This window comes from Larimichthys crocea, chromosome VII, assembly GCF_000972845.2.
Source record: "Larimichthys crocea isolate SSNF chromosome VII, L_crocea_2.0, whole genome shotgun sequence".
NCBI classification, from domain to species: Eukaryota; Metazoa; Chordata; class Actinopteri; family Sciaenidae; genus Larimichthys; species Larimichthys crocea.
Genome location: NC_040017.1, coordinates 8,481,281 through 8,506,308, shown reverse-complemented (window position 1 = coordinate 8,506,308; position 25,028 = coordinate 8,481,281). Strand labels below are relative to the sequence as shown.

The 25,028-nt window shown below is 38.3% G+C and overlaps 3 protein-coding genes across 3 annotated transcripts; 1 reads left to right on the top strand and 2 right to left on the bottom strand.

Annotated features, from left to right (window-relative positions):
* Positions 1-399: 399 nt before the first annotated feature.
* On the top strand, positions 400-10,419 carry nlrc3l (NLR family, CARD domain containing 3-like). Its single transcript, XM_010732303.3, has 12 exons — positions 400-783; positions 2,737-2,940; positions 3,687-3,779; positions 4,176-4,350; positions 4,539-4,686; positions 4,779-4,871; positions 5,634-5,986; positions 6,714-6,905; positions 7,129-7,304; positions 7,455-7,728; positions 8,084-8,296; positions 9,573-10,419. Exons 1-12 carry the CDS (start codon positions 758-760, stop codon positions 9,972-9,974), a joined length of 2,349 nt encoding a protein of 782 aa, XP_010730605.3. The 5' UTR covers positions 400-757; the 3' UTR covers positions 9,975-10,419.
* Positions 10,420-10,498: 79 nt separating this feature from the next.
* On the bottom strand, positions 10,499-12,400 carry LOC109137153 (perlucin-like protein). The gene is made up of 4 exons (XM_019254740.2): positions 12,351-12,400; positions 11,601-11,656; positions 11,289-11,318; positions 10,499-11,151 (listed from the first exon to the last, which is right to left on the bottom strand). The coding sequence occupies exons 2-4, from the start codon at positions 11,629-11,631 to the stop codon at positions 10,781-10,783; spliced, it is 432 nt and encodes a 143-aa protein (XP_019110285.2). The 5' UTR covers positions 11,632-11,656; positions 12,351-12,400; the 3' UTR covers positions 10,499-10,780.
* Positions 12,401-14,679: 2,279 nt separating this feature from the next.
* On the bottom strand, positions 14,680-25,028 carry naalad2 (N-acetylated alpha-linked acidic dipeptidase 2). The gene is made up of 20 exons (XM_010732278.3): positions 24,872-25,028; positions 24,224-24,335; positions 23,528-23,714; positions 21,760-21,861; positions 21,476-21,601; positions 21,118-21,198; positions 20,868-20,973; positions 20,677-20,770; positions 20,057-20,152; positions 19,334-19,419; positions 18,863-18,982; positions 18,600-18,682; positions 18,440-18,503; positions 18,285-18,352; positions 18,079-18,170; positions 17,839-17,929; positions 17,108-17,372; positions 16,926-17,007; positions 16,261-16,353; positions 14,680-15,664 (listed from the first exon to the last, which is right to left on the bottom strand). Exons 1-20 carry the CDS (start codon positions 24,951-24,953, stop codon positions 15,475-15,477), a joined length of 2,220 nt encoding a protein of 739 aa, XP_010730580.3. The 5' UTR covers positions 24,954-25,028; the 3' UTR covers positions 14,680-15,474.

The following is a 25,028-nucleotide window of genomic DNA, read 5'->3' as shown; positions in this document are numbered from 1 at the left end:
AACAAAATAGTTCAGCTAACTAACCATCCCTCTTTTGTTTTTGTTTGTCAGTTTCTTTGTTGTCTGGGCAAAAATGATCCTGCAGGTTTCGCAGTCTTTTTTTTTTCATTTACTTTTCACATAATGTTACTGTTTGTAGCTAAATTGCCAACCCCTCAAAGAAAGTAAAACGTTTGATGTTAATTGATTTGTCCATCTGTCTTGTGTACATATGCGCTCATTCCTTATATCATTATTAGCAATATGTGCGATTTGTTGACTGCACAAAGAACAAACGAAATCTTTTTTTTAGGGCCACAAAAAACCTAGGACAGGCCCTGGGATTCAAAATCTATAAAGATACATCCTACAGTAAGGTACACAGTATAAGTGGATTTGGTTCATGCTTTTATTCTGAAAGGGAGTGTTGGGGAAGTACAGTAGTGGCGGAAGAAGCTGCTCTCGAAAACGAAAGTTGGAGCTGATAACGAAGCGCAAAGAAGTTAAAATGGATTTCCAGTAATATTATCCCACATTTTATCGTTTATTTCGTTTGTTTCGATTATTTTCTGGGAAACACGAATTCCCAATGCGTGCACGAGGCGTTATTTACCCTAACAACGCTGACGTTAGTAACCGCGAAGAGTGACCGCCTACGTGCTACAGCAACATTAGCGTGCTGCTTTCAGGCTTTAGATGAAAAGTTAAAGTACAAGAAATAAAACTTAAATCGCTTGGTACGTCGGTGTTGGTGTGTGAGGCTGTTTGTCACACAGACATGGACCCGGACACTGAGGTTGAAAGGTTGGTGTTGAACAGGTTTCTCCAGTCTGCCATCTTTAATCCGCTGTCACTTGAATTACGCTGTTTCACCTTCACATGACGAAGTTACTCAACTTTTACTAAACCATCTATATTTGTTTGTTAATGCACCCAACTATGGTTTAATTAGCTGTATTGCTTATTAATTTATTTATCTGTCAGCTTTACACAAAGAGTTATGGTAGTTAAACTGTCACTTTTGGGCCAAAACGCAGTTTGAAATACTACTTTATTTTTATCATCTGCGTGGATTATCAGGGTGTCTTATCTGCAGTCTTTGCCATGTTTTCTAGTTAAATATTATTGCTCATTAATCATACTTTAAACCAGGGCTCCGTGACTCCTAGTGGGTCCGTCAATTTTCACCAAAATAATTTGTGAGAATTAAAAAAATATAACAAAAATGATATCGAGTAAACTGCAAGCATTAATATTCAATAATAAACTCCTTTTACAAAAAAAAACTATTACTATTCATGATGCATGAACTTTGTATCAATCATAAACACATATAGGCTAATAGCCCAGTATATAAATAGGTTAATACGGCGAAATAAAATCTGAATAAAGCAAATACAAAAGTTATTATAGACACATTTTGAAAAAAATGATTATACAAGGGGGTCTCTGTTTTGTTTTTCTCTTGGGCTGAAAAAGGTTGAAGACCCCTAGTTTAGACTAATTTAAAACCAGCCACTTGCATATAATCATATAATACATCCATTCTTGATAATTGGGACAAAACCTTATTTTGGGTGTTTTTGTATAATATTTTTATCACTTTTTCCAACATAAACACAAACAACAGCACACTGTGGTCACAAAAAAGAAGTCTCCAACAGCTTGTTTATGTGATAGATATATATATATATATATATATATATATATATAATATATATATATATATATAATATATATATATATTATTGTCTTTGTGATAAACAACGTATGATAAACCTAAGGGATGGGCAATGAGAAGTTTTGGAGTCTGCATTCACAGTCCCGTTTTCCACTCCTCAGAAAGTTTGCACTCTCAATGACCAGTATGTTTGGGAGCACGTATATTTTTAAGAGCAGTTTCTCAACAATGAAGCACATCAAATCAAAAGAGAGAAACAGGCTCACGGATGACACACTTTTTCATCTGATACAGATTGGATGCACAAAGATGGACATTGATATCCAGTCAATTGTGCACCAGCAGGCAAAGCCACAAGTTTCTCATTAAAAGAAAATGTTAAGTGCAGAGTAAAAATGAACAAAATTAGTTCTTACAATTAATGTTGGTCTGCTGTTCTGCAGCTTTCTTCCATCTTTGAGGTATATGGTAATTTATGCAAAAAGGACTACAACTGTTATACATGCATTTGAGCATGAAATATGTTGTTACTTAAAATGGCAATTTTATCATATCTGGATACGTGTGTGGTTCTATGTGGCCCTCTGGTAATGTCAACGAAAAATGGTGGCCCCCTCCATCATTTAAGTTGCCCATCCCTGATATACTTTATAACGCAAAGAACACACATCAGATGTACCATAGAAACTTTTGATTGACATAAATTCATTTTTATTATAGTTATAACCTGTCTGATGGAGGTGACTTTTATTTTCATAAAAATATATTTTAAAACTAAATAAATTTAGCTAGTGGTACATTTTTACATCTATGTTGTCACGCAGTGTGATTATTATTTTTTTTTTAACAGTTTGAAGTTGTGGATTCTTGTGTGGCACAAGTGTGTTTTCTGGCACAGGGCAAGTTTAAGAGTTAAAAAAAATAAAGCAGATCAAAGCATTTTCATAAATCATATTTATTTCATATATATAAATCCTTTAAAGATAAATTCTCACTTCCAAAAATTGAATTAGTGCAGTTATTATGTAATAATTCTCAAGAAGGGGTGATTAACATGCTCTTTTTGTCACTCTCAGGATATTTAGGCATGAGCATGAGGAGGAGGATGATGAAGAGGAGAAGAAGAAGAAGATGAGGCCTCCCTCCAGCTATGGATCAATGAAGAGTGACAGTGATGTGATGGAAGACGAGGAGGATGAGGAGGAGGGAGCAGCAGCAGCAGTCTTCTCTCCCCCATTGCCTGTTGTACTACCTAATTCGAGTGCTCAGGAGGCGACAGGGTACTGTGTCATGGTTTGATAGTTAAACATTTTCCCAATGTGTTTTTGCCATTTTAGCACAGGCGGCATGAAGCTTCACATCTTTGCTGACTTAACTTTTGCCATGATCTGTATCCTGCCCTGTTTTTACCTGCACCTGAGCAGGCTTGTTAAAAGTTCCATAATTCTTCATCATTATTACTCCCAAGTCTGTTAGTGGCTGTTAGTCGCAACATTTTCACAAAATTCAAACACAAGTTTAATTTCCTACCTTCTACACTGTCCTGGTTTCAATACATTTTAAACATTGCTTGAGCTGAACAGATAAAGCACGATACTGGAGATTTCTTTCCATGTTCAAAGGTGCACGATTATCTACTAGTTTTGCTGAGCAGTAACATGTGAACACCCAATATTAGATTACTGTAGATTGCTTTAGCTGTGTGCATACGCACACAGTAGAATTACTACTGGGAGTGCGTGTTTGTGCACAGAGCACCACAGTCTGCTAATGGTTTGCGCATCACGGCAGAAAGCTTCATGAACGTTCCCCATCAGGGCTGATGTTTTGGGGATTCAACACTTTCAGGGGAGGATCATCTTGTAAACACCAATATTCTACCATTATTCATTTTCAAATAATAAAATCAGCCAAAACATTTGGACAGTCCATTGTGTTACATTTGGAACTTCAAGATTGCTTTCAATGACTTAGAAACTGCTAATAAGAGGTTACCAGGTTGATGCTGTCCCTCATTTTTTGCCAGGATGCAGATGGTTCGCTCAGATTCTCCAGAGACCCTCTTCACCATGACCACGGAGCAGACCAAACCACCAGGGGCTGTTGTCATTGACACCAGGTAAAAGACACACACACAGACAATTGTCTGTCATAATGTCTGTATTATATGATTATAGCATATGTATGTTGTTAATTTGTCTGATAATATTAGTGGAAATATATCCGTTGCTCTCAAATTCGCCACTTGTAGAAATTGGACAGAAAAATCTACAAATACGTGGCTAAAAATAATAAAATAAAAGAATACAACTTAACGAAACAGTTACGCAGCTTTTTTATTTGTTTATATAAAATCTGTATAAGATAATATAAAAATATTTGTATTGTATATTCGTATTTTTACCAAGTTTTTTGGTATATATGTGAAAACATTTAAGATATATTTAAGTTGGTCTGTTTATTAGTAGAAAAAAAACACAGTGCTGAGCATTTTCTTACCTTAATTGTCTCTCAGGATGTCTGATATTGAGCCTCCTTCGGAAGACGATGAGGATGATATGGATGAAGAGTTGGTAACTCATTCCCCCGAACCTCCAGAGTTTGTTGAACCAGATGACTCAATGCAGGATGATGAGAACAGCCAGCCAGGCAAACTGCACCCAGAACAGAGCCTGCCCCATGTATTCAAGGTTGGTGCTTCACAGTTGTGTGAAGACACGATTCACTGGATTACAAGTCAGTGTAGCATGGAAATGATTTCTAATCTGTTTACTGTTAGCTTTAATAGCTAACAAATAACTGCATGTCTTTTTGCCATTTATCTGCTAATAAATGAAAAAAATCTTGTGTTAACCCATGCCTTTGTCTTTGTCTGCAGAGTATCCAGAATGTTTTGTCATCCCTTACCAAGGAAGAGCTATTCAGTTTCAAGATGTGGTTTTACCAGTGGGAATCGGAGATAACACTGCAACAGGTGATGGAGGGAGACATGCTTGATTTTGTGGACAGGATTCTGGAGATCCTTGGTAAGAAAACAGATCTTTAGTACATACAGTGTAAACCAAAGTTGTACAAATAAGCTCAATTTAGAAAATTGTATCCAAATTCTGTTCTGCAGGCCCGGATCGTGCCCTGTTGCATACAATAAACACGCTAGAAAGTGTCCGCAATAAACCAGCGGCAGATGAGCTCCGGAAACAGTGTGAGAGAGGCAAGTGAACACTGAGATATGTTATATCTACAGATATATGTATTATTCTGAATGTTGTGTCTGCGTTTTTGACATGATTCATATTTTCTGTGCACATTTTTTTTAATAAAAAGTTATTTAACAGAGCATAGACCGCTTTTGTGGATGGTAGGTGTGCAAAAGTAAATGCATCTGGGTAGTTTCAAGGTAGACAACGATTAAAATGTCAACCGTGCAACTTAAAACCATTATAACCATTCAGCAAATTCACTTAAAAACACTAAGACTCGCTGATCATGGGCGTAGTACACTACATGGATGTTGCACTCTTGATTGTTGTAGAGAATTTCATTGATCAATGGTGAGTTCAGACAGTGGAGAGAAAGTTCACAGGAGACCAAGATGTCATACATGTAAAGGTTTATTGAAGTTTGATCACGAAGAATGGAAGATTTAACAATACATGCTGCCTCAATCTGGAAGATTTAACATTTAAGATTTAAGAGTATCCTTGCAGTGACCCTGTGCAACGCTTATGTGACATGCTATAATAGAAGATTCTCTAACAATATGGATGTTTTATTCCAGATAATGGTAATCTGGAGGCTTATCCTCATCTTATCAGGAATGCTTTTCTATCCTTGGCATGTAGTCAGTACACAGCTAAATAATTTAGGACATGTAGACCGTGGCAAGTTTTTTCTAGTTACAACGTGTGCAGCAGCCGTACCGTAAATAGGCTATAGATTTCTTACTTTCCTCTTTATCTGTCTCCACCATCAGCTTTGATCCGTTTTAATCTGAAGCAGTATTTGATCAGAAAACACCAGGTCATCCGAGAGGGGGTCGTTCGAGCCGGAAAGCAGAATCTTCTAGAGCACGTCTACGTCGAGCCCCAGATTTCCACCTGTTGTTATGGAGGAGTCGACCCCTCTCACGAGTTTCTACCCCACCCTCCGACACCTCTCCAAGTCCCCAGTCCCGACACCTTTGTTTGTTTGAACAATCTGTTCCGGCGACAGAAGGCTGATGGCCAACCCGTGAGGACGGTGCTGACCACTGGGATACCAGGAATAGGCATGACTGTCTCTGTGGGGAAATTCTGTCTGGACTGGGCAGAATTGGTTGCCAATAGGGTAATTATAAACGCTCTTACAAACAAACAAGATGCTACCTGCTCAGCACCAAGTAGTAGATAATAATAATAATAATAATAATAATAAAGTTAGTGACTAGCTGGGAACATAGTAAAGCAGCCAGCAACCTTAACATCCCTATACTTTAATAGTAAAAGTATTTTGAGTGAAAGATCACCAGAAAAGACAAACAAGTTATGGAGATGCTCAGTGTCTTCTGTTGTAAATAGCCAACTGTTGGCAATATGTTAGTCATATTAACTTGATTAGGCTGAAATACGGCAAATCTATGTGATGTTAACCTTGTTATCGACTGAAATTCATTCATGGTGTTTTGATGTTTAGTTTGTTGTAGCAGCAGCAGCAAAGGAAATATCAGTGAGATACTTAGATAACCTCGTATTGATCCATCTTAGATTAATATGGATCCATGAATGGATTACGGACATACTTTATAACTTTAAAATCCTCAGAGATATTGAACATTGAACATTTTACAGTACTTTGTGTACTGTACATGGTAAATGAAGTAAAAATCAATGTAAAGGTTAAATATATTTTTTATTTCTTTCATTTTGGCACATTTTCAAACGATTTGACATAAAATGTGGAACTCATCATAGATAAAACGTGCAAACCGCTCTTCCTCACAAGTAATTCTGTCAGTTGAAGTTTCTGAACATATATTTTTTGACTGTTACCATTTTCCCTGTCCATCTTTGCTCAGGATCTGCAGTTTGTACTCAAAATGTCCTTCCGGACATTGTGGTTACTGCGAAACAAACCACGATCTGCCATGGAAGTGATAGAATATTCTAACCATCACTGCAAAGGCATGAAATACCTGGAGGAAGAGGACTGCAAATTTCTCGTCATAATGGACTCGTTCGACTGTTACCAAGCTTCTCTGGACTGGGAGGTAACACATCTGCACACGTAAACCTGTATCTCATTTATATCCACTAACTGGACAGTGCTGGCATGTTTTCATATCTTCATGTCAGTAATAGGTAGGGCTTTTCAACAATTTAAAGACAGGGTTAAGTGACCAATCCAGACATGTTTTTAAACACTACGTACTGGTTCCTCATCTATAAAATAATGACCAAGATTTATATATTTCTCTTTTTTTTTCTATCCAGAATGCCCCGGTAATAAATGACAATTACACCCAAGCACATCCTGATGTTCTGATCGTAAATATCATCCGAGGCACCGTGCTACGTGGTGCCCGCATCTGGATCCTGGGGAGACAAGCGGCTGTCTCACAAATACCATCTCAACACATAGACTTTGTCACAGAAATACAGGGCTTCAGGTATGTGTGTAGCTTCTTCTTATTATTATATCTGCAGCTGTTTTAGCTTGTGTTATTGGTGTACGGTAATGCTGCTGTAATGGTTCAGTAGGAGCAGAGGTAAATCTGTTTGAGTTCAAACCTTTTTTTCTCCTTCCCTCTTTTCTCCAGTGATGAGATGAAAGATGAATTCCTGACAAAACGCTTTTGTGATGCCGACCTGGCAGCGAAGATCGTGGCACACTACAAGCGCCTACCAATGCTCCGTTTACTCACTCGACAACCCTTCGTCTGCTGGATGGTGGCCACAGTGTTCGAGCGCTGCTACCGCTATCAGGGCTACGGGACGCACCCTCCCAGGCTGACACCGTTCTACATCAGCATTATGATTGTCCAGACCAATCGCAAGCTGCAGTTCTACTGCAACAAGGGGGAAAATGAGCTGGTAATGTTTTATTTTCATTATGTGATAGTTCTTTCATTATGTGATACTTTTATTATGTATCAAAATTAAGTATTTTCTAAGAGCAAATATTTGATAATCCATAATTTAATTTTAAATTTGAGGGATACAATAGCATTGACACCTGTATAATCGGATGCAGACCTTAAATGAATGTTTATAAAGCTTATAAATCTTAATGTTTTTATTGAGACACTGCAATATTAATCAATGCCTAAAAAAATTAAATAATCTAATCCTTAAAGACTTGTTTGTCTTGTTTGTTAAAAGTCGATGGATAGCTTAACTTCATCATCTGTATTTGTCTTCTCATTCCTCGTGTCCTCTTTCCACTCAGAAATGGTCCAGTGACGACAAGCACCTTGTGCTAAAGATAGGCAAAATGGCCTTCAAGATGCTGGAGAAGAATGTCAGTGTATTCTGTGAAGGGGACTTGAAGGAGTACGGTCTGAAGTTGACGGATGTGGTGGTGCTGTCCGGCATGTGCACTGAGCTCCCTGCTGCCTCAGATGGGAAGAGGACTTTCTGCTTTATACACTTCACGTTTCAGGTGAAACTCTTTCCATACCATAGTTTGAGTTTGACATAGTTTGAGTTTGACGCGGTCAAACCTCCACAGACAGCCTGACATGTCTGTGAAGCAGAGACTATCCAGGTGGATTCACGGGCTAAACTCTGATAATCTACCCGTGTGTGTGTTCTCACTTTGTTTATTTTATGTACCAGCTTCTAAATCTGCTTCCACTAGCCTTTATTTTTATTCTGGTGATAGATTTATAGTCTTCATAGATTAGGCTGAATTGGTGTTTATTTATCGTCATTTTTATCGTTACCGTGATAAATACCAGAAATTATCGGGATACATTTTTTAGTCAAATGTTAATTTATCAGCATGCTTGAAACTCCCATCTCCTCTGACGTGAGCTGACTTTGAACCTTCAAAGTGCTCATAGGAAACATGCGCTGCATCTCAAAGTCACAAATGACTTAAAGTCACATTGAAAGGGAAGCTACAGCATCTTTAGCTTCCTTAGTGTGATGTGATGCTTTTTCTAAGCTAAACAACATGAGGGCACAGTAAAGTTTGTTACAGAGCCTCCACCTGCACCTCCCTAACACATGTTGGATTGAGGGGAGAGATTAGTGTTAGATCAAAGTAGTTTGACACGTAGTCATAGTTACCAAACATAGATTACGTGGCTGTTTTTGAAAATGAGTAATCTAGGTACTATTTTCTCTCTAAACTTAAGAAATGACAGACACAAAAATCCATAGATGCTTTTTCTCATCTCAAAACATTCACATAACTCAGAGGCATTTTGCATGTTCAGCATTCCACTGGTAAAACTAAATAACACAGAACGTCTTCTGCGGTTATTTATCCATTTATTTCCGTGCTGGAAGCCGCCATGACAATCTCATGATGTGTTGCCTTGGGTTGACCATTCAGAGGCTGGCTGTGTGGGCATGTGTGTGACAGACTGGTTAGCACGAATCTCTTCTAATTATATATTACTTTATTGTTTCGCAATATTAGTACATAATCTGATTACATCTAATAAGTTACTATCCAACACTGGGAGAGATGAAGAGACCTCAAGAACACTATTTGAACGTGAAAACAAAGTTTTTGCTTCCTGATATCCAAACATACACCAAGATGTGTAATCAGAAATATTTTACTTTTGAATAAGTAGAAAAGTGATGAAGTTTTATATAAATGTTTTTACATATATCAAGAGATAACACTACAATTAACAGGTGAGTTAACAGGGAGGTGAATTAACAGCGAGTCTAAAAACCATCTTTTGTCTTCTCTCCTCCAGGAGTTCATGGCTGCTATGTATGTCTTCTCGATGTTTCGCTCTGAGTCTAAGAACGTTCTGGGGAACGACTCTCCAGGGTTGCACATGCCCAAGATCTTCACATCCAAGGAGCAAACCAAATCAGCAGCAGGTCTGGTCCAGTGCGCCCTGGAACGAACCCTCAAGTCCCGGTTCGGCCACTACGACCTGTTCCTGCGCTTTCTGTGCGGCATGCTTTCCCCAGACTGCCACGACAATCAGCTGAGCGGGTTTCTCTACGGCCACAAAGCACCAAAGGTGGGAGGACTGGACAAGGTGCAAGAGCTGCTGGAGGAGACGATACAGACTGCTCAAGAAAAATATAGAGACCGCGTGGAAAACTTAAAGGAGTGCCTTAGAGAAATGATTCAGGAAGATGAGTGACACTGCATCGTGAAAATCAGCGTCATCATGTTTTTGATGCAGAGAAGAGAAGTTTCTCTGTTTTTTTTGTCATAGAATCCATGAGAGATCAAAGTGAGACGCTCAAAATGCTGAAAACCCAGAGCTCAAAGTGACGTTTACAAGTCAGTGTCAGCTTGGCTTTAATAACAATAAACTTACAATAGTAGCGTTGATTATGTATATGCAATACTACATTATGTCTGTCATGTCCTAAGGTGAGCACTAATTTTTTTTATCAATGAGGAGCTTGGAAGAGGTGTAGGTTTAGAAATGGCATCCTGATGAGAAGTAAATGGTGTACGTATACGATAACTTCATGTTTTAAATTATGTTTGGCTTTAAATCACATCGTGTTTGTGTCTCTGTGTGTCTTTAAGTGCATATGTGCTTTTGTACTTGTTAAATAAACTTCTGTCTTTTTTCATTCACTCAAAATATTTTTTTATAAATTTATATTTATATATATATGTTGTTTTTTTTTAAAGGAGAAATGTTTGACATTGATTATTGGATGAATGATATCGGAGAAAATTGTCTGCATTACATTCTTTATTTGATTTTACAAGTAAGGAAAGCTGATCAGTCAAACAGTGAGTAACCCACAACACCAGTATTTAGTATTTAGTAGTGGAGTGTAGTTTCCAGAATGCCACGCTTTCTATATGTAGGATCACCCGGAAAAAAAAGAGAAAAAAATTTGCCATTATGCCACGTTGGGTATGTTACCTGGAAATGGGGAAAAACGAATATTAAATGCCTGATTGGGCCATAAACAAAACACAAGCTTATGTTTGGCAGATGAAAGGTCGCTTGCTATGGCAGTCGTCGTCCAGCAACATGAACATCGTTTCATCCCAGATGATCTTTCCACAGTGGTGGTTATATTCGTCGGTAGGAAAGCCTTCCTTCCAGCAAGAGTGAGATTTTAATGTTCCATTCAAAACCCACCTCCAGGGGATTCCGTTGTTGCCAAAGATTGAGCGCTCCAGGCCAATCCACGCCCCATGCTCCATTTTGTTGGTCTCATTTGCAAGGTCACTGTTCACTGTGTCCCACGTGGTGGTGTTGGTGATTTCAACCAGGGAGGAACCGTTCTTTTTACAGTGCTCCAAGGCATCAATCCAGCTTTTGGCTTCTTCGTTGAAACGGATTTCATCTGAATGAATGCAAAATCATAGGGCAAATAAAGATAGTGCCGAAAAATCAACATCTCCTGCAGTCAGCAACACTTTTTTTGTAGTGCTCCTTCCATATCATAGTTTGAGTTTGTAGTGCTCGAATTTGTTTGCTCACCTGTTGAATCCAATGGTAGCTGGATTGTTGCTGCAAACATATTAGAGAATTAGTTTTGCCACACATTTTTTTTTTATTTAATTAAACAGAGAAAAATGTTATTTAAAACCTAAACCTATCAGAAAGAGTGCTAAACCAGAAAGAAATGTGAAAAAATAAGATATTACAAGTTTAGCTGCAAAGAATTACAAAGACTGTGATTAATATAAAACATTTATGACATTTTATTTAGAACAACACAACTTAAAATATAAACAGTGATTATACATAGAAAAAAAATCTTTGTGATATATATAAAAAACAGTAACATACCTAGCAGCAGTGCTAGCATGAACTGAGCCATGTCCACTGATACAAAAGTTTACAAACTGAGGAAAGAAGAACACACCACATATAAGATGCAGATTACTAAACTCAGCATGGGAAGTTCATTAATAACCCATCACATATCTGTCATTTACCTTCTGTTAGCCAGTAGTATTTTTGCATATATTGAAAGGACGGACCTTGTATGACTCAGTTATCTGCGTAATGTTTTGGCAGTCAAATAATCTGACAAAGGCTTCTCTGTACTGTTTATTTCACTGTATTGAGTTTTATAACATTAAACATAAAAACACCAATTTGAAAATATACATACAATAACATACAAGTTGTTGAAGTAAGATTACAGATATAGATATAGATATTGATCCCCGATGGGAAATTCTTGTGTTGCAGCAGCAGTTACAAGTATTAAAAACACAAAACAGGCACACAGTATATACAAAAGACAAAGATTAGAGATAGATTAATTTAAAGTGCACTACAGTATAAATAGAATAAGCTCTTATAAAGGAAGACAAAAGAAAATCTACACATAAACTCTCTGTGCAGAAAAAAATGTGCATTCTTATTCAGAGAAGTGCAGTGTTATTCAGGTTTCTATCCACATGAAAATAAATATCTATATATATAAAAATCTATTTGACTAAATTTGTATTAAGTAATTATACAGGATTAAACACCAAATTTACATTTTTCACATGATGTTAATGCTGTTTGAATTTATCAAAAACTTACCCAATAAATGAGGACTTGCCGCTCTCTGAAATGTGTTAGGAGGATGGGTAGGGAAATGTGAACAGGAGTCTTCATAGTACATCACTTTATAGAGCTGTTGACCTCTTTCAACCAAAGAAACACACCCACACAGGGCCGTTCGCTTGTTTTTAAAGGGGAATAATGATGTAATGCCTAAAGACACTGTGTATGTGTATATACTGTACAGGTAAGTACTAGTAGGGTACCAGTCTGAGAAGCTTTTGGTATATTAGTATGGAATTGGATGGTAAATATATGCCCACATTGGATATGGCAAAGCAAACTGACAGCACATCCTAAATGAATATAAAACATGTAAAAAAAATAAATAAAATAAAACTCTTTCCAGTGTTTTATTATTTTAATGTTTGTTTGTGTTCCTTTAAAATAGTTTCTGCATAAATTCAAAATATTTCTCTTCTCAAATGAAACATAGAGTGTTGTGCTTGTCGTTGACAGTGATTAGTATTTCCTCATGTTTGTCTGATGTATCAGGAAAAGTCATACAGAAAAACACAGTTACAGTTTGACCATATTTGTAAAAAAAAAAAAAAGAAAGAAAAGTTTTTGATGTGCACAAATTAACATTGTAGCCATGCACGTTAGTGTTTTGGTTTGTCTTTGTGTTGTTTGTTTAATGTGCTTTGGAAAAAAACTTTGTAAAGGAAATACCACATGCAAATTCAAGTTCAGATACTTTACAGTAAGATATATTTGTTTAGTCATATAAGATGCAAATATATGTTCTTTAGAAGATGCATGTAACCATGTAAATGTGTTGGGTTATGTAAGCAGCTCACACGAGAAAATACTTCTTTTGTTGTAGGTTGAATTTCGAGTTGATTCAACCCCCACCCACCCAGAGCTGGAGAATAACAAAGTATTAAGCAAGTGTACTTTATTTTTGATACACATATATCATTTATTTTAATCAACCAGGTAAAAGTCTTGCTTCTCAGGAGAGAGTGTGTGTGTGTGTGTGTGTGTGTGTGTGTGCGTCTGCAGCATGAACTATTGGAGCTGCTGCAGGAGGAAAACGTCAGACTTCAACCTATTTCTGTCCCAGCAAGAATACATTACAGGAAGTCACCTCTGGAGGAAAAATGACCATGTCAGACAGGAAATACCACAACATAGGTCAAAGTGCAAATTTAAGGGTCGACATTGTTGTAATGGTCTTTTTTGACAATAATGCTCTTCTGGGCACGGTTAACACTGTCCCCTCACAGCAAGAAGGTTTTTGGTTTGAACCTCGGCTTTTCCGTGTGGAGTTTGCATGTTCTCCCTGTGTCTGCCTGCGTTTTCTCCAGGTACACCAGTGTCCTCCCACAGTCCAAAGACATGCACTTAATATGTTAATTGGTGACTCTAAAATTGTCCGCCTCTCGCCCAAAGTCAGCTGGGATAGGCTCCAGCCCAGTGGCCATGATGAGGATAACCGGTTACGGATAATGGATGGATCTTGGGTGTCATGGGTGAATAAATTCCTCTCTCAAATTAGATATTATAAATATTTTCAAAACATTTTTTTTTCCTTTTCTTTTCTCTGTCTCTGTCTGTCTGCCCCATGGGATGAAGGTGATGCCAAGTTGGTTTGACCGGCACCATACAGGCAGTCAGGTCATCGTCTCTATCTATGTCATAAACTGCTTACCAGAGCTATCACGGTAAAAATACACACAGGCATGCAAATGTTACAGCACACTCATTTTCACATGCATTCAGACACTGCCTCTCTCGCATGTTCTCTCACTTTCACTGCCTTATGTGAGTACAATTCAGTGACGAAAATGAAAAAGTTAAGGTTACTATGGCGCCCCTATGTGGTAATATGGGCAATGACAGAAAGCAGGACACGGCATGTTTAAGCATGCCTGTTCAAGGATGGCCTGTTACCTTTGTGTATGTCATCTCAAACTCTCTGATTCCTGGACTTTGCTTGCCTCTCTTCATATCTGAATCTGGCTTGTGAGTTAAAACATCAACAAAAGATGAACAAAAAAATACAAAACAAACACCAGGTGCTAGACATAGGCCTTAACCTTTTTCTTCATCCTGTCATGGAGGTGAACAGTAATCCAGTGAACCCGATGGCTGCAGATGGAGGGTCTTTGAAGAAGGCTGAGCCGATCACATGGGTCCATCGGGACCTGCCCTCCCTCCATCAGGGTCAACAACAGGAAGAAGCCAAACACTCACAGCTGCTGAGGACCTCACTTCCTGTCCTGTGTCCCTCCTCAGTGTTTTTCTGAGCCATTCCAATGTCGTTACGTAAAATAAGAAACAGCATCTTAGTAGGAGCAGGCCACACTTGAATTTCCAGTGCATTTTATTGTATGTGTTGAGCCTATTACTGTTGTTCACCTCTGAATGCTTCTGAACGATATACTGTACATGTTTACACTGAAACTCTTCTATCCTGTGAGCCAGAGTGGATTGTCTGTTCTTCATTTACTGTAAACGTCATAGAGTACATCTGTAAACGTCATAGAGTACATCATTTTCACATAATTTTAAATAACATTGCCATATATTGTGTTTGTCAGTAAGGCTCATTTTCAAGGGATTATTAGAGCACAACTGTTAAGCTATGATAAGTTATGTACTGTACTTATTTTACAACTCACCCAAACATTTTAAAGATTAAAATTGTATTTACATGAACATAAATTGTGTTTAATTCAAGTTTAGCATTACATTTTGATAGATTTTTGTGTGTAAAAGGACTTTGTGCCGTTTAGGAAATCAAAAATTAAGTCATTTATTAAGAACATGAATGTAAATACCACTTAAAGAAGCACCACATCTGTTACAGTCAATATATATATATAAAGACATATGTTTTCTGCTCACATATAAAGTGTGAATTGATTTTATTCGGCTTCCTTTTAAAAACATAAATTATTTCTTTACAGATGCACCATAACAAAACATAAAACCCTTTTCACAGAAGAGCAAACCTCCCAAGTGTATTAATGAGCTCTGGACATTCCTGACAACAGGTATCTGTGCATGTTGCAGGTAGTGTATTCCCTCGAGTCATATAACATTAATTGTCAACAGATAGCTCGATCACATGGGTTTAGACTCTTTGTCGTGTGCTTCATGCAGGTAGTGTTAGTGTCATGGCGGCAGCATGGACGGTGAACGCTGCAATGCTGATTTGACGCTTGACTTCCTCCCAGGCCTTCTCTGGGTCAGATGAGTTCTCGATGTCAAACAAAGCATCATAGATCCCAGGGAAAGACTCCCCTGCATATTTATTATGACTGCTGGGAGCAAAAATCACATGCCTGAAACAGAGAAGAGAGGGAAAGTTGAGTTAATGAATGTACAGGCTGTATTAGATATTAATTATCTTTATGTGGCATAATTAAAACTCAAATGGGTAAGGAGTAAAGGGAATCAAACTGTTTTCCACAACTACATAGCTATCTAGCATAATGGTCAACTCTTGACATGTATAGTAGAATGTATCTAATATATATGTAATGTATATTGGATCTCTCTGGTTACAACCAACAGAGACATGCAACTGTTGTTCAAGTATTGCTTTCGCTTCATTTTAAAAGGTCAAAGACAAAAAGTTTGGGAGCTGCTGTTGCAAAATATCATTCATGCATGAGCCAGTGCTTCCAGGTGTGAAATACTGTATGTGTGTGTGTGAAGTAAGCTACGTATGTGTAAAGAAGTAGTAAGTATTTTACGAACTATGAATCAAGTGACGCTGAATAATGTCTTACTGCGCATTCAAAGTCAAATACAGAGCAGAGTGCCATTCAGTTGAGATAGTACACACGTTCTTGACTGGTTGATGAGTCTCCTGCAAATGCATGTAAATGAACTGATAATTACTTTACATGTATGTGTCTGTGACTGACTGACTAACCTGTAGAAGGGTCTGCCAGGTAAGCCCAGGGGGTCTATAAAGGCTCTCTCCAGATACATGAGCTGATCATTCATGACACGTACCTGCAGAGGACTGACACACACACACACACACAAATTGCATTTTAAACGTACACTTGACTGACTGAACACACACTTTGTTGGGTACACCTGCACACATCACATCTGATGCATTTAAATACAGCTGTTTTCCCATACAATCGTCTGTTCTTCTATTTGTTTTTAGGATGACTATGTAACATCTGTCCAGCATTACAGGAAAATAGCCTTTTAGATGTGTATTAATGTGCAGAAAACAATAGATAAAATACTGGATTATATTATATTCAGAGGGGCTCCTGATATTCAATCTCTCGAACATATCACAGTGAAAATTAAACCACAATTCACCGGATGTGCATAAAAAGGAATAAAAAGAGGAATGTATGTGAATATGTGAAACGCCTCTTAATATAATGTAGTTCACCACAGCACCACCTGTAACCATGACCTCAGTAAGAAACATAGAATTGAATTTACACATTTCACACATAAAAGTAGTATTTTATAAAGTTAAAGGTAAAGTTCCCACTGATTGTACATTTCAAAGCATACTGTATGTGAATGGGCATTCACTCCAACATATAATGTTACACACACTCTTACTCTGCTCTGTTGAGAGTCTGTAGTCGTTCATGGAGGTCCCTGGCTGCAACAGTGAAGTTCTCCACAGCAGAAAACAAAGACTCTAAAAATATAGGGGGTAAAAAGATCAAATGCTCAGACATTCTTGAAGAAGTCAACAGGTTGCCAGCACATGGAGCACACAGTGACCAAAATCAACCCACCGAAGGACACCTCATACATCTTCATCTCCTCTGGGTGCTTCTGTGCCAGCTGCGAGATGCTCTGTGCATATTTCCTCAGTGAGTCTGCATATTCGTTGACATCAAGAGGAAGGAGCTGGGAGTCAGCTAATAGGAAGATGAGCCCGCCTCTCACCTGGGCCACGGTCTGAAGCCTCTTGAAGGAAGGGTCGTAAAACTTCTCCACTATCTCAAAGGTTTCATACACACTGTGATACACTGGATAACTGCTGTACCTCTCTGTTTTCTGAATGCACATAAAAAAACACACACAGGGGAGATTTCACTGAGTTACACTGAATTGAGGTCCACACTAGCATTTATCATACAGTTCCTCACCTTTGCCCTGCTCTAACTTTAACTCAATCCTTATGTTTGGATAAAAACAAATTGATTATGCAGCGTGCAACTGCGGTCAAATAACATCGTCTGACTCTGATTATACAGGCACCTTGTATAATCCAACATTTGTTCCACACTGTAGCATGCAAATAAAAAACAATGATTTATGAATACAAAAACAAGACAAAACAATGTAGATATCACGTTGAAGCTATAAACACAGACAAAACCTGCTCAAAGAGACTCTAAGAGATTCCTGCTAGTAGAATTAATAATAATTAATAACAATGCATATGCACTGCCAGATACACACATAAAAAATAATAAAGCACATACAGTAATATGTCTTAATATTAATTAACATCTCTTACCTTGTTCTTGGTGTATCTGGCTCTGCCTGCAGCAATTCCCAGACGGATAAAATAGGCCTCAAAATCACTGCCTGACCCGAGTTTACTGATCCTATAGTACACAAGAGTGGAGGACAGACTGATTCAGTTTCATTTATTTCTTGATCATTTCATTTATTAGCAAAGACTGCCCAGCAAATTTCACATTTGAAAGTTTTTGTTTGATATGTACACCCTGGTTCTGATTGTGAGGCTTTGTACCTGGGTGCATCACGGTCATTCGTCCAATTGTCCCTCTTATGCCAACTCTCGTAGAGAGAAACTCCTTCCTCTCCTTCCTCTGGACTGGCTATCTACATGCAAACATAATACACAAGGAAAGGCACGAGTGAGCAGGGAAGGCAAGACACATTTATTCAAATCTGTTTCAGATGTACCAACCCTTTTGTGTGTATAAATCTGCTCACTTGCTTGGTGAGGTCATACACCAAAGTGTGTAGAGACGGCGTGCAGTCAACCCTCAGTGTGTACATGCCTGGAATTCAAGCCAAACATAAGCAATATAAAAACTAACATGACGTAACTTTATCTAGAATATTGAGCTGTATACAAACACACTCACCCTCAATGGCAGAGTCAGCATTGATGTAGGCCACAGCTCTCTCCTGCAGCAGTTTGGCATTATCCTGTTAAGAAGAGCAAATTGTGGTCAGTGTGTGCGTGTGTGTGTGTGTGTGTCTGTGTGTGTGTGTGTGAGGGTGTATGGGTTAGTTTGTGTGTACCTCTGCCCATTCAGTAGATCCAAGCAGTCCAAATTCCTCTGCATCCCAGCTCGCAAATATTATAGTCCTCCTAGGCCTCCAGCCTACACAGATACACAAACAAACACACACATGTTCTTGTCTTTGTCGCACTGTGAGGACACCAGACTTTAACATGCATTCTGAGGACAACCTTTTCTGTGGGCTGTACAGCACAGAAAATATTAGGTCACTCCTTGAGCGGACGTAAACGGACACTTGCTCACACACTTGAGGAGACGTACCTTTACTCAGCAGCCTGCCAGCACTCCTGACAGTTTCATAGACCACTGCAGCACCAGACATGGGATCAATTCCTCCAAACACCCAGGCGTCCCGGTGCCCTCCCAGAATCACATACCTGTCTACACACAACCACACAGAGCCAGCAACACATGCTGATTAACGATGATGTCAGCTAGTTAGATATTTGTTCTTTTTAACATACAAATACTATAAAATAGTGAATTGTATCAAAGAGACTGGTACAATGTTTTTGGAAGTTTTGATTAAAGGTACTTTAAAAACAAGTGAAGATGTTGAACTTGAATGTTTGAAGATTTTCTGACTGAAATGCATTTGATCAATTTTATTCTTCTATCCTAATATTTATATCAGTATTAGTGTCCATACTGGCTTCATTAGTGTAACTTGCATGTGTTGGTTGTGTGTAAAATGTTGCTGAAAGCTTAGGGTTATAGCATTTTGGGCTGTACCTGGCTCCAGAGCTCCTCGAATCCTGCCAATGACATTGTAGATTCTGGTTACTTGGTTGTTAGTCTGGATGTTCATACGCACCGTCCTGAAACAGACAGGTTAAGGAAGAGGTGATGCACACAGACATGTTCATTGTGTTTATTTCAGGCAGTAGTTACAGAGAGAGAAACAAAAGAAATGAGGGGCAGGGAATAGAGATCCAACTTTGTCAAATGTCAGTCCTTACGACAAGAAAATAACACATAGTTGATTCTATTTGTTTTTATGGACATTTTTTCTCCAGAAAATCTCCAAAGCATTCACTTTTGTTCAACAGCAAAAAGACCCAGTTACTGCTGTTGTCTATGGGTTCATACTACATTCTTACTTTGTGCAGCTTGCATGTGTGTAGATGTGTATATGTCTCACACACTGGAGGTACAAAGGCCTCCATTGTACTTCCGTTGGCTACTTGCCACTGGGTGATTAAAGCTGAGCAAAAGCAACAAAAGTGCAACGAAAGGACAGAGACAATTAAACACTAAAAGCAGCAGGCGACAGCAGTGACACGCTGGAGAGAAGAGACTGTAAACTGGAGAGGAAAGAGTTTCAGCGTAAAAAGAACAAAAAAAACCCAAAAAAAACAAAAGCAGGTTGATGGGAGAATCATGTTATCACAGGTTGAAGTGGACAGAAGTGATTTTGACATTGGACAAGAAAAAAAGCTCAGTGTAAGCACTTACTGGTTCTTGAAGTCATCTATAAACCCGGGACCAATCCTGTAGGAGACATTCAGAGATCCTTTCCAGTTATTGGGTGGAATCTGTCCTCCCATGTTCCTGGAAAATAATTCACACATTCTGTAAATAATACAAATAAGCAGCTCATTTCATGAGAGATCCCAATAAAGAATTTAGTTTATTGCCCTAAACTAAAGTGTAGCCAACGCAGAAGTGTCTTAAACCTGGTTCATCCAGCGCAACACACCAGGTTCATAAAACTCAAATCAAACTGTATAACTAGGCAGTGTTGATCAAATATAAATCAAAATTCTGTTACTGCATTTCCTATTTCTAGCCTCAATGTTTTTAGAAATATATATTTTAGTGTACTCTGTACTCTGTATAAAAACATCTATAACTCAGAAGGTCACCATTTTTTCCTGCTTCAGAAGTTAAGGCTTACTTAAGGCTCATCCGCGAACAAATGGGTGATGTCACCGCATTCACACTTATTCCAGATTAAAATATTTCAACATAGGGATGGGATGGGATGAATTGCCATTTGCAAATACAATAATTTTGCCTTTTTTCTTAATGATACAAACCATATCAGCATCATGTAAAAGTGTGGAAAAGTTTACTTCAGCAGGTGAATTGCATCATGGAAGCCAATTGGATGCACGGGAATCTTAGGAAGACCCACTCCATCCTTAGGGCTGACTCTGTAGGTATATTCTGTAAGAGAGGAGACAGCACTGCGTTTGGTAAACTCACACACATGTATACACTCATACAGGCTCTAACACATGTACAAGCATAAAGACATACACACCTTTAGCAGGGTACCCTGGCGTGAGAGGGTCTCCTGCTCCATTGAGGTTGAGAACATTTCCTCTCTGAGCTCCTCCGCCGGGTAGGTTCCAGCCATCAGGGTAGGGCTGTACACTCACAGAATTAGAAATGCTTTATTTGAATTGACAAGTTGCATTTTGCTCTTGATCAAGGCTTGTTTAAATGTCAATATCATCCCAAAACATATCCATCCTCCACTGCATTAACATTGATTGTTAAACATGCTCTACCTGGACTCCAGTAGCCCAGTAATCTGCTGGGTCTGAGAACATAATGATGCCCTTTGCTCCAGCTAACATGGCATTCTTAACCTGGTGGAACAAGACAGAGCACGAGAGAGCAGTGGGTTATTTTGATGGTGAACAAAGGTGGATTTGTGAGAGAATATTTTGAAATGCCACAGTGTGATGACTAGTTAATTATTACCACTGCTATGTCTAAATGAACTGGAGAAGATCAAGGTTCATGGGCACTTTTTAACAAATATATTTAGCATTTAGCTTCACACATGAAGTAATTTTAACCACAATATTCAGTGACTGTCAGAAATCCTTTAATGTGTAGACATATAGCCAAAACTTTTCCTACCTTATTGCCCCTGAATATTTTCCCATATCTGACAATGACAATCTTCCCAGTAACATTGATGCCCATCTCCCTCTCTAATTGGAAAAAATCTTCTGTACGACCATAGTTCACGTACACCAGATCCCCCTGGAGAGAAAAACGGAAAGAGAGAGCGAGCTAGATTAATATTTTATAATATATATTTTAAATATATAATATTTAAAATCCATGTCATTTTTTTTACTACTGCAGTGAAACGTGTCTAAACATCTGTTTTCTTGTCAGATGAGGTGGTGTGTTTGTACCTCAGGCTGTCCTTTGGCAGAGAAGGCACTGTATGGTGGCACAATGTTAGAAACATCTTCATAACCAACTGGAACTGGCTCAGCCAAGGAAGTGTTAAAAACCTGTGAGAGAAGATGAAATGAGGTCAGACTGAATGAAATGAAATACTTATTCTCATTATTTGTAATGTATCCATTATCAAGTCTCTTGCAAATAAACAACACGAGTATATAACTACTACTACTTTATTCACATACTGTACTTGTATTTTACATTAGCATTTATACTTCTACTCCAGTACATTTTAAATGTAAATATTCTGCTTTTTAATCCATTACATTTATCTGACTGCTATATTTACTAGTCATGCTATAAGTTAAGGTTTTACATATAAAACATGGGGAATTATGAATTATTATATAAAATATTACAGGTCATTTTATATTTTTAGTTTGTCCAGTAGTCAAAGCAAGCAATGTAATGGTGCCACTGTGTGCTCTGGGTAATTTTGAAGTTTTCCAAACTGAACAGTCGATTGATTTATTAAGAACATAATCAGCAGGTTAATACATAATAAACAATTATTACTTGTTATCATTTGTTGCAGCCCTGTATAAAAGTGTTAACAATTAGTTGCACCTCAACTAAAGTTAAATACTGCTCCAGTCACAGGGGGCATTTTTCTGCATTTAAGACTTTTAATGCAGGACTCTTAGTTTCAATTGAGTATTTTTTCACAGTATTTATAAAATTTTCTCACTGTAAATATGGGATCACGCTGCAATTGCTTAGACATTTTCACATTAATGGTACTATATACCAAAATGAAATGAACTATTTTCAAAGGCCACCTTATCTTTTCTTTTATTACTACTATGTACGGTATGTCTCACCAGATCATTGCATGTGTCAGGCCAACACTGCGCGATGTGTGTGCTGTTATGTGAATGGCTATTAGTGGAAATGTATTGCTCAATTAGCTGGAATGTAAACGCTGACTGCGTTTAAGTTCCTGAATGCATTCTATTGCAACATCCTGCAGTATGGCCATGTAGTCAACAATGGGCTGTTTTCTCTTGTTTGCCTGTGTGCTGTATCATTATCTCTATTTACAGCTTTATCTCACAACAAGCACTATAAAAGGACCTTGGACTGCTGTCTTGCAATGTTGAAGAGTAAACTTACAGCAGAAAAGTGCAGAGCTGGTGTCTGTGTTGTATCTGTGTGAGCTCCATGTGCACACTGTAACTTTGTTATCTCCCCAAACAGACTGCAAAGTAGCCTGGGGTTTGGACTGAATTAGTGTTTTTGTTCATGTCCATGAGAAAATCACAATATCACTTTGAAATTTGAGTCACCAGGGGTTGAGTGTGGTGAATGGAGAGTGCTTGAAGTGGTAAAATGGGTGTAGTAGTATAACAAAAATGTTTGGGAATCATTAACAAAATCATACATTAAACTGGGGTTATCACTGTGAAAACAAGGCATGCAAATGTTCTGTTAAATAATATAACTTTTAGGTGTGTAATAAACAGGGTATGACTGCCACCCTAATGCTATAATAGATGGGAGCAAACAGTAATAACAATAATGCACCAGCAAAAAGTACAGAGGTTATTGCAAGACGTGTATTACAGAGAGGTCGAAATTATATGTGGTCAAAAAATGTTTACCTTTAATGTTCATTTTCCTTCACCTGATGTGCACATTTGACTGGATGTGAGGCTCTACATTTCATGAACAATTGACTAACTTGTGTCTTATGACTCCTGCGTGCATGCACCATACCTCATTGCCAAGTTGATCAACTATTGAGATGTAATTCGGCTGTGTTTTGTTGGGATAGGACAAAAGGACGTCATAGGGCACCATCTCCACCGAGTCTAGTCCAAACTCAAGCCACTCTGTCTTGATTTGCTCTGCATATCTCAGGTTCTGCTCTGTACCAGCGAGGTGGGGAAGTCGTGTAAATTTCCTGGAGAGGAGAGGACATCAACAGTGAGTGACTCGGTTAATAGTTGCTTGCAGAATGAACATGGCTTGAGACCTGAGAGGATTCAGATTGAATGTTCAGAATATCTGAATATTATTTTTTCAGTAGTAAGAAACATTTGACTAATAACACTGACAATGGTTCTGTCAGCGTCCAGGTCATCCATGACAGTGTGACACTGTAGTTAACACCCAGTTTTCTACTTTTATCCCCTTTAGGAAAAGCTTTAATAATTTTGTCTCGTAGTGTCATGTATATTGTCTTTCAGCTTATTCCAGATCTTCATTGAATCTTTGCACAATTTTGGGATCTCCACTGGAAAGTACACAAAATAAAGTTCCGTGGATCTGAACAATGTCTGGCTACATAGCAATGGTTTTGTAATCACTCACCCACTAGTAAATCAGTGGGATTTCGGTTTTAGGTTACTAGTTGTTGCTATGCCTGTTGGCTATTTGTACTCATGTAGAGGACAGTTATTGTGGTTTTACCTGAGATGCTCCCTGATCTGGTTTGCCTGCATTTCATCCAGAAACTCCCTCAGATACTTTTTGGAATCATTGTTGTTTGCAGTGTTTTGATATGTGGGCTTTGCAAACCAGCCTAAAGCAAACACACACACACACACAGTAGAGACAAAAACAGTGTTAGTTTTCTCAGACTGCTTACCACCGTTGGACTTCATGTTGTGACTAACTTGACCTCAACCAAAAACAACAGGGTGGACATACATAATATCTGTTTGTCACTCACTGTCCGGTTGTGTTAAACCTTAGCAAAAGCTTCATATTATGTGAGAGATGATATTTTAAATGGACTTGTGGTTATGGACAGCATGTGTCAACCTGCTGTGAGCAGACAGATGTGAAATGTGTCAGAGGTGTGACAAACTAAAGTTCACACACACTGCAATGCACCTTTGATACAGCACTGGGTAGATGTGATGCAAAAAACACTGATTATATTGAGACATGTCGTGTATCTATGTATGTTATTTCAGCAACTGCCTTCATCCTTTTACATTCATGTCATGGTCAACCACCTATTATTTTAATTTTTACAAGACAACAGTCATTGCCACTTGTTGCGGATTATTGATTTACCTTTCTGCAGTGTAAATTTCCATTACGTTATCTTACCTATGATGAAGCCCAGGAAAAACAAAGCGGTCACAATCACAATCCACCAGATCCACCGAATTAACCTGCTCTCCTTTCTCATTTTAAAGCAGTATGTCCCAGAGGCTTCCTCACACACGACACGTCTGACTCGACGCTCACACAGATAGAGGGTAAT